We start from the raw sequence: 15595 nt of genomic DNA, 5'->3' as shown, positions 1-15595 counted from the left end.
CCAATGGTGTAACATGGTGCGACCATAGGGAGCCGATATAAACAAATTATGTCTGCAGTGTTGTAATTTTGTGTAAATGGGAATGCTAACAACATAAAAAATTTTGTGGCGCAAAATGTTTAACTTTATCCACAAAACATCAATATTCCTAAAATAATGTATGGTACAATATGACCAATTTTTGAAGGTGTAATTTGCTTTTTAGATACAAAACATGCATATTATAGGAATTATTTAATATGGTCATAACAGCTTTTTGGTCTTCATATTCCGGCTTTGAATTTATAGGAAGTTAAGTTTGAGAGAACTCATGAGGAGAAGCGGATATCTATGAAATCACGTACTGCCTGCCCCAATTTGATTCTACCTCTAGTTAGATTTGTCTTGCCAATGTTCTATTCTGTTTTTCCTATTCAACTTACCATGTGAACTTCTAAATAAATTTACCTCCATGGACTTCACACATAATTCATGCTAACATTCATAGAGTTGTCAGCTATGTTTAGAATTGATGAGAATAAAGAATTTGTTTACATGATAAATAACCAGAGCTAGCCAGTATGTGATAAAATAACCATATTGAATGGATTGATCAAATCAAATTCAAAATCAAAATTGAGGGTAATATATTCCTCTATCACAAGCAAATGAGCCATTCAATATTAATATAATCACACTGACTTGGTAAAAATAAATAACATTTAACTGGTGTGACCCAACTCAATGCGAGTGCATAGTCAATCACCGCACATTTTAAATATTGAAGTCACATGGATATGCAGATCTATTTGTCCCACTCCGAAGGTTGATATTATAAGAATATAGGTTGTTGATGCAAGCAAATATTGTTGATGTAATTAACATAATACATAGGTAAATAACCACACATCACACACATATCTTTGAGATAAAACAGCTTGATCTGATCCTACTGGACTCTTTTACCACTACCTTCCATTTTGTCCTTTGCAATACTTTCCTTCTGTAGTGAGTACAGTTGCTCTCACACTTTCCCTAAAAAGTCCTTTTCAATGTATGTTCAATGCTGCTATTTTTAAATGTTCAAACTACAGTACACAAACAAGCTATATCACAGAATGAATGTTAAATTCTGCTATAGCGAGAAAGAGTGCAAACAGGTTTTACTTTTAGTTGATAGAGCTCCCAGCTTGTTTTAAAACTAACACATCACCGACACTTCAAAACGTAAGAATTGCAAAACTGTCTAAAGCAACCATATAAATGCAAACTTACTCTCCATTTCAACAGTTTCAGCATTGCTCTACCCAGCATGCTACGAGCAATCTACCGTGATCAAAATTTTGAACATCTCCAAATTAGAGGAAACAGACTTGTCGTGATACACAGAGCCTAGATATCTACAATATAACTAAATATTCACAAAGGCTTGCAGCACTTCTCAATGGAGTATTTGTATCATAATATGTTTGATAGGTCACCCATCTCTTTGTGAACAATTCTATGTGATATGTATATATGTGATGTGATGTGATCAAGCAAAATCAGTCCGAACTCGGAAATATTGATTTTGAGATATAGCCAAACAAAGGAAATATTTCCTTTTGTTTCCTCCTGTTTTGGAAACTCTTTAGTTTTCTGCAAAATGCAGTGTTTTAAATGTTCTTTACTATCCTATAAGAATCCTGATTTTGCTTGATCGCATCACATATTGTAGTTTCATTCTCATCTAATAAGTCTGCTCAGTAAGGGCTCATATTGAAATTCCCTTACACAGGAAGGTGTGCGCCATCCTGCAGCTTTCCTGTGCTAGCCTTCTTTTGTTAAAATCCTGTGTGATTATAACACTGCAATTAGCCACTTAAATTAGGAGCGCGCTTTCCTGGGTTGTGCGATGAGCCGATTAGTTCAATTAGTTCAACAATCAATAAAATTGCCAGTCTTTGATAAACTTTTATTATAATCCTTGTCACCAGACCACTTCAAAAGGCAGGGTGTATCACTGATGCATATAATCCATCCGTTTTATGACCGAGCTTTCCTGAGGCGCGTGCTTAGCGAGGGGAATCCTGCCTTCTTTCTGTGTGAAAGCGTGGTAGGGTATTTCAATATGAGCCCTAAACAATCTCTAGTTCATTTTTTAAACAAAACCGTCATAAAGCCAAGTAAACTTAGGTTTTATGTTTATTTTTATTTTTTTCGATTAAGTTCCTATTAGCATTGCCTCTTTCTGCTTTGAAACAAAAACAGAAAAAAAACCAGTAGAAATTAAGGAGTACAACAAACTTAATACATGCATGCATCAATAAAGTCACAACCGAGCATAAATTCATGTAAGTTCATGTCAGTCATGAATTACTCAACGAGGGCCTACCGAAGTCCTGCGCTCAACTGCGTACATGCCATTCTATATCAGTACACACGATGTTGAGTCTCATTTTTTTTGCCAATAAGCCAAACAAGTTATAATTTCTTCTGGGTGTATAGCTGCACCACCTGAACAAGACAGTTGTCGAGATGAAAATATGAAATTGCAGGTGCAAAAAGTAAGACCCCAATTAAAACTTCTGTGATTGCTTTTCCCGTATTGGTTATACTGAGATTTCTGAGTCGTCGTTTATTCACCCCAATTTCTTGGTAATTAGCTTAATTACATGAACAAATTAATCAAGTAATAAGCTCTTGTGTTAACCAGTGGTAAATGGTTCTTTGAATAATTGTGGAATTGTTCCAAGTGCTAATACTGCTTAAACTAAGAGTAACGTCACACATGCCATGGCCTAGATTTTTGTAGGGCAACTTTAAGCTCCACTCTAAGATATAATTACCATGTTGCTTCAAAACTTGCAGAAAAAAACCTATTTCTACATGTTGAAGGGAGTGATAGAAATCAGTAGAAAACAAAGACATGTATTACACATTGTTATTTCAAAATTGCAGTGGCAGAACAAAATTGTTGTATGTGCAAACATAATTTCAGAAACAATACAAATGTAGAAATCTGTGTCAAATTTTGCATTTTTTTACCAAAACAAAGTAAGCCAACAAAGAAAGTTCTCCCTCCCCAAAACTCATCCCTGACACTACCACTGAGAACTAATATACAACTTAACATCATATACGTTTGCGCCCTACCCTGACATTTGATTTACACAACGTGAGTGAATGTGATTCACTGAGAAATGGACATGGTAGGGTGTACCAAAAGAAGACCATGTTTCTTAAGACAGATTGCATTGTTTTGATTATACTAAACCACAGAAAGCCATATTGACTAGAATATAGATATATGATGAGAATGTGAATATGAAATTAGAATGTCTCGAATTCATCCTAAATTACTCATATTAGTTACATGTTTAAATGGGACATTGACATGCGCTTACAGGTATGAAAATGTTCTTGGAAAATATCTATTGTGTTAAATTTGTGTTAAAAATCGAGTTCTGAAAACATGAATGTAAGCATACTTTGGTTAACCTTTGACAATTATAAACCTGATAACTGCATGAGTAAACCAATGGTTGATTAAAACAATAAACATCAAATTAACATAAAACAAATATGTAAGTAACGGTTAATTAGAATATTTAAAATGCATTATGTTAATGATCATTGAAACCCTGGGTTTGTGGTGGTAAGTTAATGTTAAACATGGAAAGAGGTGAGGTCATGCATTATGTAGCAGCAGTACCATCTTCACATCTTATCTGTGAACACAATTGGGAATATATGATTGGGCATGCGTGATGAAATTATGTTGGACCATTGTATGCAAGATTATACTTCCTGACAATAAGCCATGTTCAAGACTAAATTGCCTACAGTAAATTGTTTTTATGGGTCTTTCAATTGGTATACATCCTTTCTTTATGCTGTTTTCTTTAAAACAATATTATCCACAACAATTTATCACAATTTGTGTATCCTTATTTCCAAGAATAGTAAGTTCATTGATGATGCATAGCTCTTTTGGACAACAGGTGCATACTAGAATATCATGTATACATATTCTCATGTACTCTGTAAATTTGAAGTACAGGGTTCCATGTTGGTTTGTTGGATCATACGGCTCAGATGTTAATGTCTTAAAGATCTAACCACTTTTACACCTACTGTCTATTGAGGTCGCATAGAATAGGTTTGCTCTATTTCCCATACACCTGGCCCATATTTTTCAAGCATAAGTGTGGTAATACGTTAGCAAACTGAAAGTAAGCAAGCATGTGCATGCTAACAAGTTGTACGGTCTAGGTGAGCCAGATTGCAATGTTCGAACACTGTACTGGCATCAACGCACGCTAGGCATGCACAGGATAATCCAATCTAGATTCTTTAATCTTTGCTTTTCATGTCCAAAATGGAATGTCTTGATCTCAAATGTGTTCCCTTGCAATGGTATGGATAATTATAGTGAAAAGGGCGATACAGACAGTTTGCATCAAAAAATGAATCTTGATCTGAGCTTAATGAATCTTTCTAGAACTGGCACAGTTCCCTAGTTGTTCCAAAAAGCAAAGTGCAAGTGCCCACAAAGTTGGCAGTGTGTACACAACAAGTATGGTCTAATTGGCACCAAACCAGCCCAAAGTCCAGCTGGAAATAGGATGTCATTCATTTGTTGCGGCCTGCAGTTGTTGAGCTCTATCTATGATTCTTTGATATGTGTGCAATAATCATTATGACTGTACATTTGCACACACTACAATACATGTGGATCTATGGGGTTTTTTTACATCATACTTCACACATAAGGTGACAGGGATTTCCTAACATTTCTAGAAACAATGGGTTCGGATATTTTCTGCAGGATGAAATTTAACATGTAGACCTGTGAAATAAAGAAATATTAGTAATTAATTAAAAAGGAAAATGAATACGAATGCACAGCATGGAGCATGAGAATAAAAATATGAAATACAAATGCATCTGTTGAGGTTTAAAAAAATGGTAGAAAAGGTTAAAAGATATCAAATATAGTGGGGAAAGAAATTGGGGAGGTATTAAATGAACACAAGTAGGATGGGAACAAAATTGAACATGATCTTGAGGTATTTGATGAATGATTAAGGAGCCTTGGTAGGGATCTATCATTGTAAGTCTACAAGTTTACCCTTATTTCAAACTAGCTTTCGCATAGTTGTTGAATGACTTTAATTAAACTGAACATCCAAAGCTTGTTCGGTACAGTTTTCTGGGGGCGATTCATTCCATGTCAAGTTTTGTCAATCATTAATCAGACGAAATCCCTTCAAAACTAAGTCAAGAATTCACTAGATTTTTGATGCCTGAAGCTAAAGTGTCTTTTCTTAGTCATTCTGTGTTCTTACGTTAACAACTGGTTGGGTAAACTTGTAACTTGTTAATGCACAGTATTTTTCTCTGGTAGGTAAGTAGTTAATATTATATTGACATTGAACATCTAGAAATTTGCAAAAATCAATGAAATCTATTTTTTGCCTGCCAAGCGTTGGTTGACTTTCTAATCTCCTATGGTTGATCCCCTGCAAGCTGCTAGTAACCGTAGCATGCATATGGCTTTTTATTTACCTTCTTCTTTAGCACAACTACTACTAGGAATAGCACAAGTATTCTGAGTTGCAAAGCTGTCATCTGAGGAGACAAAATGAAAACAAGCAGTATGGATATGGATGGATTGGATATAGTACAGCACTGCATCACAGCATGCGTGCTCAGTATCAACAAATTATGCTACGAAAATATGGTTTACTTTTATGCAAACATTTGGATTTTCAAATCAATCCAGTTCATGCTCTTATGTCAAATCTTAAGTCTCATGAGTATGCAAACATGACATGATCATTAGTACTCAGTGATCCCATGCTAGATATGCCATGCCTTCAAACTAGTTATCATAATGTGATCGATATATGAAAATGGTATAAGTACAGGCAATGCATGCTTCTCACGAATCAAGTATGTATTGAGCAACTCAAAATGCTATATCTAGTATGTATTTGTTTATGCTTCTTATCCATCTTGCTACAGCTCATGTTATCAAAGTTAGAATAAAATCTCCATAAATACTACTTTCCCTTTACAAGTAATGATTATTTTCTACAGTTTTGTCGTTTACAAGCAAATAGTTTGGCTAAGAGGGGTTTTCAAACAACGAGCCTAAATGCCTGGTTAAGGCTTTGCAATCATTAAATAGTCTACTTTTGAGACTCCATTCACCTCTCCTTTCCCATCATGTTGCTACATTTTGTATGATATTTAGGTTATTGTGCCAAATCACAGGCTAAACGAGAGATTTTGACAGCTGTGGAGAGCCTGAGGAATTTAGCTTAGAGAACTAACTAACCTGGATAACAGCTTCTTAAAAATAAATAAATAAATAAGAAAAACACCTCAAAAACATGCAGAATGTGAGTGAGCTGACACGCCACATGTCCCAGCAAGTAGAAATGTAATTATTGTACCAGTCTGTGATTTGATATGGATTACATGTGTCAAATATGTATTGAATTTCACAAGTAGGACATGTTTACATGAAACAAGACATTACTTGTCACCAGCTAAGACAATTCACTATAACCCTTAGATATTTGAGTGGACTGTGTTGATCCTTGGTTGATATGAATGGCCATATTGAAGGAATAACCCATATTCTCTATGGCCAAATTTGAAGGTGCTTATTCCCCGAGTAGTTTTATCCTTGTTCCATGTCTTGTCTTATATTGGCAAGCTACTATGATCAATAATTTTTCTGAACTTGTGGGACAATTAAAATAGGAATCAAATTGAAGGAATTATTTGAAAAGTGAAAGCCTCCTAGATGTAGATCAAGGAACATATTAATGCTGATGTATACAACATTGTTTTATAACTCTTTGGAATCTAATTTCTATAGCAGAACAAAATCAGAATAATATATTATTACAGAATAGTCGACTGTAGATCCGTCGGATAACGCTTTTTTAATGGGAAATGAACTTTGCTGCTTGGATGATGTCACGATGAGGTTAGCATTTATTCCGTATTCCGACGGATCTGCACTCGACCGGCCTCATTATTAATGTTTGATTCACTGGGTGTGTATATGTGTATTACATACATTAGGCATTTATAATGCACCATTTCATTTAGACCACAGCGCAGCATACAACAATATGAAAAATACAATAATGCAATAAGAAACAAAATTGAGATGGTGTGGATGTGCATATGGGGTGATGGTGTGTAGTTGTGTGTTTGTGTTTATCAACATGTCGCTATCATAGGCCTTGCTCAGCCTGTCAACTAAAAAAGACCGTCTGAAATGCATCACCACACTTTTCCCTCAATAATATACATTCACCACGTCTCTCTCGTTTTATGAATTTGGTTTGTATTGTGAAGCAATTAATATATCCATTCCTCACATAGAATTATATAAAAGTCTAAACATCCAGGATGCAACCCCCTGGAGAGATGCAGGTGATCAACAATACCATCTGTACATTGAGATTGATGAACCATTGTTCTACCTGTATGCACATTAGCTATGCCACTAAATTGCTATCTACAGAAAATAGCATGTAATTACTTCAACAGGTGTATTAATTTGACCATGGAACTGTCACCTCTATACTGCTGACATTTTATGACATACAACTTCCTGTCAGGTAAGTTATGAAATAAAACGCCATTTACAGTTGATATAAATAGCACATTATTACTATCAGATGTGTTTGTATGCGGGCAAAACAGTGTCACATATGAACCAATGCCTTCTCAGCAAGTTAAATACTATTTGCTATCTACTGTAGACAGTGAGTGTCAAATGTATAATTGCAGAAAAGAAGTACTTTCAGAAATTGACAATTGCTATCTACAGTAGATAGCATACAATTAAAATACAAGATTGTGCCTATGTTTCCTTAGGAGATTCTTTATTTCATGACAACGGTTGCATCGGTTGTTATCAAAATTACTAGACAAGTTATGTGCTATCTACAGTAGATAGCAATCTGTTCAAATTGTGTTGAATTCTGATCTTGGAGATTGCTTGAATTTGAACAATTGTATTTTATTTCATGACAAAGGTTGCATCCGTTGTTATCAAAATTAAACAGTACTTGAAATCTATGTAACCCACCCCAATTTTGGGTTAAATTTTCGATTTTTCTTGAAAGTCACAAAAGACTTTCAAAAACATAGGATTTTGTGTTTCTTCTGATTTGAGAATATTACTACCTAAAAATATGTATATTGAGATACATAAGAGTTGCACAGATGAGTTTGCACTTTTTAGATGTAGTAACCTGTTGATTCATCATCCCTCAGATGATGTTATTGTTTCAGAAGAATACACTTCTTGGTATAGCCCACCTTATGTCCTCCACGATTTCTGAGACATGTAATGATGTCACACATTCCATCATGGTAAATAATTATTGTGTAAAATCATTAACCATGATGATGTGTTTAAATATGAATTAAGGTCTTGCCAAATATGAGCATAATCCATTTGAACTCTTTCTTAACCAGTGACCCTTCAAGGTCTACTGTTTCTTATATCTACGTCATGTAGTAAATTGTATTAAAAGGGTGTATAATAGCTTGCTTGTGTTGTTGATGATGTCACAATTCCAAGTAAACCTACATGCAAGTCATTGTACTTGAGGACCACATAAATAGGGGAGATAACTGCAAAATCTTCAGTAACATCCCTGGCACCAAGTACATGAAGATGGCTACTTAGTTTGTTTATTTGTATATTGTGTGCTTGCTACACACAGGTAAGCTTTGATATTATTTACTTTTATGTTGACTACGATAACTGTAAATGTATGGATTGTAGATTCGGATTGTATGTTCGATCATTATGATTTAATTAATTTAATGATGCTCTAAAACATGTTGACTTTAACACTGTAACTTTAGTAATGAAGAAGTTGATCTACTTTCCTGATCTCTTTATAGCATTTTCAGAGCTAGGATCTGGAACCGATAATTAAATGATTTAGCAATTACCTACGAACTTGATAATTAATTGTCACTGTACCATTGACTCAATGATTGAGCATGTGATAAATAAACAATTTAGTCTTTGGTAGATAAATATCATGATAGGTTTATATTGTATCGAAGCGAAACCGTTGTAGTTAGTTAGAACTTAGAAGTAGGAAATTCAATGTTGTTAGTATGTATATAAAATTGGTTTCTAAATTGTTTTAGTTGTATGTACTTGTACTAATTTGAGTAACATCCCTGGCACCAAGTACATGAAGATGGCTACTTAGTTTGTTTATTTGTATATTGTGTGCTTGCTACACACAGGTATGGCCGAGGTGATGAATCTACATGCAGTTTGGGTATTATTTACAGTTGTGCCGGTATCAACATGTGTGTGTCTTGCCATGGCCATGAGGGCCCGGAGCCCATGATGGATGTCTCTGAAGTGCAGCGACCATGTTGAGATCCCCCTGTTTATTTTGTGAGTGGTCCCCCAGACCACCCTAACCTATTTGTATGGAACATCATTTCTTTGCAACATATTGTGTTTGTAGCATCGTCCGCAGTTGTCTTCCTGACATCCATGGAATCAGTGACGGACACTCGCGTGACTTGTTTTTTTTGTCTTCGTCTTCCACATGTTCTATTCTCAATGATTATCTTCGCGTTGGCACGAATGAATTGCAATCCCAGTCATTTCGCGTTTGGGAACTGTGGCTCCTGCATCCAGTTACTAACAGCGTCGACACATGACTATCCAGAAATAGTCTGAGAGGGAGTTGTGATCTAAGTTATCAATTCGCGGATACTATTATTGACACTGTGTTTTCATCATGTATTTTCTGATCATCAGAATAATGTTTTTTTTGTATTTTGTTTACCATTAATATAATGTTGATTGTCATGTCTATGTTGAATAATATTATTTAGAGACCTAAATCATGTGTATTGTGCCTATTGTTGTCAATTGTTCATAAATCAAAACATTCAGGTATTGAGACAACGAACCCACCCGTTCCTCATCCGTATGTGCTGGGTGAGCGGGTATTACATCTATAAACCATACTAGACAAGTAATGTGCTATCTACCATGTCTACAGTAGATGACTTCTCCTCAAGAAGATTCAAAGCACTGTCAATCATCTTAACTTGAATTTGAACAATAATTTGTCTTATTTCATGACAAGGTTTGCATCAGTTGTTAACAAAATTAGACATCACTTTAAATCTACCGTGCTACAAGACAAATTATGTGCTATCTACAGTAGATAGCATACAACTGATATACAAGATTGTGCTGAATTCTCCTCTAGGAGATTTAAATCACTGTCAATCATCTTTGCTTGAAGTTGAACAATAATTTGACTTTATTTCATGACATCGGTTTGCATCAGTTGTTAACAAAATTTAGACACCACTATACTTAGAGAATAAAGGTATTGGTTTTAGCCACTGGAGTGCATCTATCGTCTCATATAACACGGGCGACATCATTATTTTAAGTAAAACAACAAGGCGAAGCCGAGTTGTTTTACGTCAAAAATAATGATGTCACCCTTTTTTCTCATTCTTAAACACTTCAATTCAAATAGAAATATCATAAGTATTACAAATTTTAATCAAATTAAATCCTACATTTTACCTAGGGCTTAAAATTGATCAGTCCCGTTGTTGCTATGCGTCTCCGATTGGTTCAAATAGCGAGCACGCGTATCGCGTTGATGCACACACGCTGACCCGTGTGATATCGTGTCATATCACACGGGTAAGAACCAATAAGATTGCAGGAATGTTCTCAAGTGTTTAAGAATGTACTATAAATATACTATCTACAGTAGATAGCAATATATTCAAATTTTGCTGACTTCTCCTTTATGAGATTCAAAGCACTATCAATCATCTTTGCTTGAATTTGAACAATATTGTCTTTATTTCATGACAAAGTTTGCATGGGTTGTTAAATCTACCATACTAGACAAGTTATGTGCTATCTACAGTAGACAGTAATATGTTCAAATTGTCACATTTGGACAACATCATCACTAACACAACTTATAACTCATATGATACAGAATAAATTCATCATACATTCGTCTCACATATTGAACTTATGAGTAAATTGAATCTAGAATGAACCAACTGTCACAGTATTTCACTCAAGCAAGATAAAATGTGAAAGTGCCGACAAACCTAGTGCACATTATTGATGGTGAAATCATGGCATGAATGCTATTTGTATCCATCCATTAAATCATATTGTCTGAGACAAGTTAACAGTTTTGTCATAGCAACATCCAGGCAACTTTTAAACAGTTGTAAATCATACATTTCTACAAAGTCAAACATCTCTATTTTTGTTGCAGTTGTTGGACATTGTCAGTTGTTGGACATTGTGTATCTTTAAAATTTCAATAATTTGTGTATCATATTATTATCATGTGGAAAGAAATATTAGACACAGATTTGATATGTAGCAAATATCCCGTGGGTAGAGGAGTTTCATGAAATTTTATACTCATGTTTGGTACAAAATTGTAATTATTTTTCTTGGTACTGAGAATATATACACTTTACAAATATGGAGGTAGGTAAGGCATATTTGTATGAAATATCATGTCCTTTTAATAATGCCTTTCGACTAATGAATACCACTCACAGCACTTTGACATATAATCATCAAGGAAGCTGTTTTCCGGATGTTCCTGACTTTATCCTATTGCAAATGGACAGCCTTGACCATAGATTTTATCAATTTTACTTGACGTTTCTTGTGCCTTTAACTGATAAGTAAGCGATGTAGTCAGGAATACTGACAAGTTGACTGGCTATGGCTGGCTAATACAAAACCAAGGCTTCATGTATGGGTGTGTGTGATTGCACATATCATTCATTCATGTACGTACATAATGTATCTTGTTGGCAAGATTCATGAATGCATTGATATCACCTGAATAGTAGCCTTTCTATACAACCAAGCTCAATAGACGGATAGAATTGAAAGCAAAACGCCACTGGCTTGGAAGTGCATTTAGCTTCAATTTCACATAAAGAAACACTAATAAATGGCCTTCTAAGAAGCTCCAGATATCCTCTGCAGTAGTAGTTGTTGTTGTGCCTGCCATTATTATTGTGCTTTGCCGATAGTCAGTGTTTAGTGTTTTTGAAAAAGACACTTTTTTTTAAATTTCAAACAGAAAATTTAACAAATTCTTTCAAAATGTATAATACATCTATATGGATGATTATATTTTTACTATAATCAAATGATTTAAAAAGTCAGTCCAAATTAACCATACATACATATCATACAAACAGGGACACTGTTATTTGATAAATACACTGAACATATGAAGCAGGAACCATCATCTGTTTGTTGACTCTTCATTTTCTGTAATGCGTCTATGGTGTTCCATTATAACAGATTACGTGAGTATCTAATGGACACTTCCTTTGGTTGACAAATACATCATAAATGAGTGAACATCAAAATGCCCTACAGCTAAAATGCTTTATGCACATTAAATCTAATAGCATGGATTGCATCCACCCGTAAACAACATCAGTCCAAGAGGGTTAACCTTTAACAGGAGTTTTGTTGTGAGTGGATGCCATATTATATGATTCCATCCTTATTTCTGGTTTACCATCACAAAGTTGTTAAGCTTTTATCATCAAGGAAGTAGCTGTAATGCTGATGAAGTCGGAGTCATTTCTAACAAAATCCTGACAACTTACATGTCTGAAAGTGTTATAACCCAGCCAGTTGCTTAAAATACTTTGCATGGATTCTCGTCATGAAAGCCTTTCTATATTACTCCAAAACATCTCGGAGCACAATTTGTTTAATTATGGCCTACAAGGACATTTGTTTTCTACAAAAAGTTTGTTCCTTGCTCCCCACTCCACTCATCTAACCCTCTACCACCCTCACATCCTGAAAAAATACTGCTCCCATCCAATCCTGATATATTTCCTCTAAGTTGTCTGGACAAATTCAAGCAACTGAAGCCGAAATACATTGTAACCCTAAGTTATACAACTTCTAGTCAGAACCTTTTTGACAGACAGCTAGGGAGTGAGGATATGACATTCATCAGTAGCATATTACAGTGACATTTTGTGTATGAACTATTAATATTACAGATCAAAGGAGAGAAGTGATGTATGCACCTCAGTGACTGCTGTGTGCCATTCACTATCTCTGATCCGCTCTATTTAATTTAGGATGGAAAAGTGCCCTATCATTGACATTACACATGTCCCACTTGGCATTGCTAAGCTTTAATAAAGCATTTTACTTGCTTAGTGTCATTCATATGTCTTAGATATAGGATATTACTTGCTAACAGATAATATGGCATTTTTGACAATTCTTTTTTTGTTTTATGAAATAGTGCTGTGGGCTGTGACTTTCTCTCTGAAGATCACCAAATTGAATTGTGACTATGCATTTATGACTTTGTTCGATTCATATAAATGTATAAATAGTAATGGTATGGTTAAATTTGTCATGGTTGAAAAGTAAAAATGAATTCAACAGACCACAATTTTATTTGCTTAAAGTGCTTTTAAGTGTTATCCCTGTAGAATATCTTGAAATGTATTTTTATCACTTCCTTTACTTGCACCAAAAAGTTACAAAAACAAATTTGATTCTACAATTTCAAACCTATTTGTACCAATTCTTTTTTCAAGTCAAGTTGCTCACTGCAGGTAAATTTTTACACATTTCGTATTAAAATACTAGCATACAAAGAAAGTGTAACTGAATCCTTATTTCTATGAAATTTGTCATAGAAACTGCATTACTCATAGATAGGCAATTGTAACAAGCGGGTGTGCTGCAAACACCCTTCTGGATCATTTCTATATCTCCTCTCTTGCTATTCATCATTTACCATTTATTACACTGAAACCAGACAATCCAAATCCAGGCAGAGTTTAATTAGAACGATACCATTGTATGACAATTTCTCAATAGTTAAAGTAAAGCTGAATATAAGAGTAAGCCACAAGGTTTACATAACTCGGCAGCACAATCACATGAATTATTTGGTAACCGTATTAGATTCATTTCTAGGACATCTTTTTTGTGGATAGTCTAGTGAATTGAAATAGGATAGCATGCCACCACTTGCGTTTCTTCTGTCCTATCCCTCAGGTGGAGGGTGGTGTACTCTGTATAACTTATACTACAGGTAAGTACCACCCTCAAGGCCGACCTTTTCAAGCTCTTGGTCCATTCTGGAACTTTTTCGCTGTTCCAGACATCCACCATTTGAAGCCCAGAGACTTTAAGCTACATTAACCTCCACATTAGCTTAAAATTTGAGCCAAAAGCACAATATTTTCAAGATATGTTTGGAACTGTTTGCAAAAAAGAGGCAAAGAAAAAGGAAAAGAAAAGAAAACAGAAAGTCCCAACAGTTCTGGAGATCCCATCTTATGTCCTAAAAACACAGTTCCAAGCCCACATTTTGGTAAGTCTGGGCGGCACTTATGTACATACAATTTATTTCTCTCCCTTGCCCACTCTCTTCCTACTTTAATATCCCCAGTCAATAAATTATCATAATATTTTTCATAAACAGTAAAATGATATTAAAAATGAATAAAACAGGTTCAATAAGCTTGTATCTGCCACATAAAGAAACACATTTGAAGGTAATATTTCATTTCCATGTGACATTTGAACACACACAAAATTGTCAATATTACCATGGCAACACTTTTGCAAGCAGCAATAATTAAGAGTATTCTTGTTTAATTTTGAAAATTTTCCATATCCTGTGACTATAAGAAATGAATTAAACCTATATAATCAACAAATATGAGTGGGTGTAACTTTTATCATATTTTATTTTTCAAATTCTACTTTTCCTATTGATTTTCAAGATCTTCTCCAGGTGTATATATCACATAATTCATGTTATCTAGCATGCCATACATTTATTAGTGGCCCACTTTGTATTTGAAATAAAGCAAATGAGACACTTACAGGTAAATTTGATTTTAAGATATAAATGTATAGGAAGTGTATGATTTTACGTAAACCCCTCAAAAAAGAAAGCTCCCACTCATTTTAAAAGTGGTCTTAACTTTGAACTTTAAGCACAACTTGTATGAAAGCGGGAGATATTGGTTAGCTGCAGAATGATAACACACTTTTGTAAAACATAAAAAAAGTTTATGCTTAAATGATATTTGCTGTGATTTGAAATGGTGGGAATTCAAACAGATTGTAGAGTCTAACCTGTTCCCCTCACCTGAAATGAGTGGAGGTCAGCGTGTGTCACTAATCGGTAAGAACCAGCCAACTGCAGTCTTTTTAATTGGGGACAAATTTGTACCGCATGTTAACAAATTATACACACTTTCATATTATATATCATTTTATTGCTCAATTATTATCAATCACACTAGTGGGCCACTCTTGAGGCATTTACATTTCATTCTATTCAATGTATAAATATAGAAGTAACACTGTGTATACTCTCATCCATCTGGAATGTTCAAATATTTAATCAAATACAATATGTTTTAACTATGTCAGTATCTATATCACAAGGACCATTAGCCTCATTTTCATACGGTTTTCAAAAAAAGAAATAGAGAATATACATTAATTTGGGAGGCAAACAAAATTGTATTGCTA

The 15595-nt window shown here is 34.6% G+C and overlaps 1 protein-coding gene across 7 annotated transcripts in view; it reads right to left on the bottom strand.

Moving 5' to 3' along the window:
* LOC140151439 (uncharacterized) overlaps positions 1–15595 on the bottom strand; it is a 174621-nt gene that overhangs the window by 49699 nt on the left and 109327 nt on the right. For 5 of the 7 annotated variants that reach the window (XM_072173788.1, XM_072173789.1, XM_072173783.1 and 2 more), the window contains exon 5: positions 5530–5592. The exons of the other annotated variants lie outside the window; for them this stretch is intronic. In XM_072173788.1, coding sequence (XP_072029889.1) covers positions 5530–5592 — 63 coding nt within the window. The remainder of the gene's footprint in view (positions 1–5529; positions 5593–15595) is intronic. 7 annotated transcript variants of the gene reach the window in all.

This window comes from Amphiura filiformis, chromosome 4 (assembly GCF_039555335.1).
Source record: "Amphiura filiformis chromosome 4, Afil_fr2py, whole genome shotgun sequence".
NCBI classification, from domain to species: domain Eukaryota; kingdom Metazoa; phylum Echinodermata; class Ophiuroidea; order Amphilepidida; family Amphiuridae; genus Amphiura; species Amphiura filiformis.
This window is presented reverse-complemented; position numbering and strand designations above follow the sequence as displayed.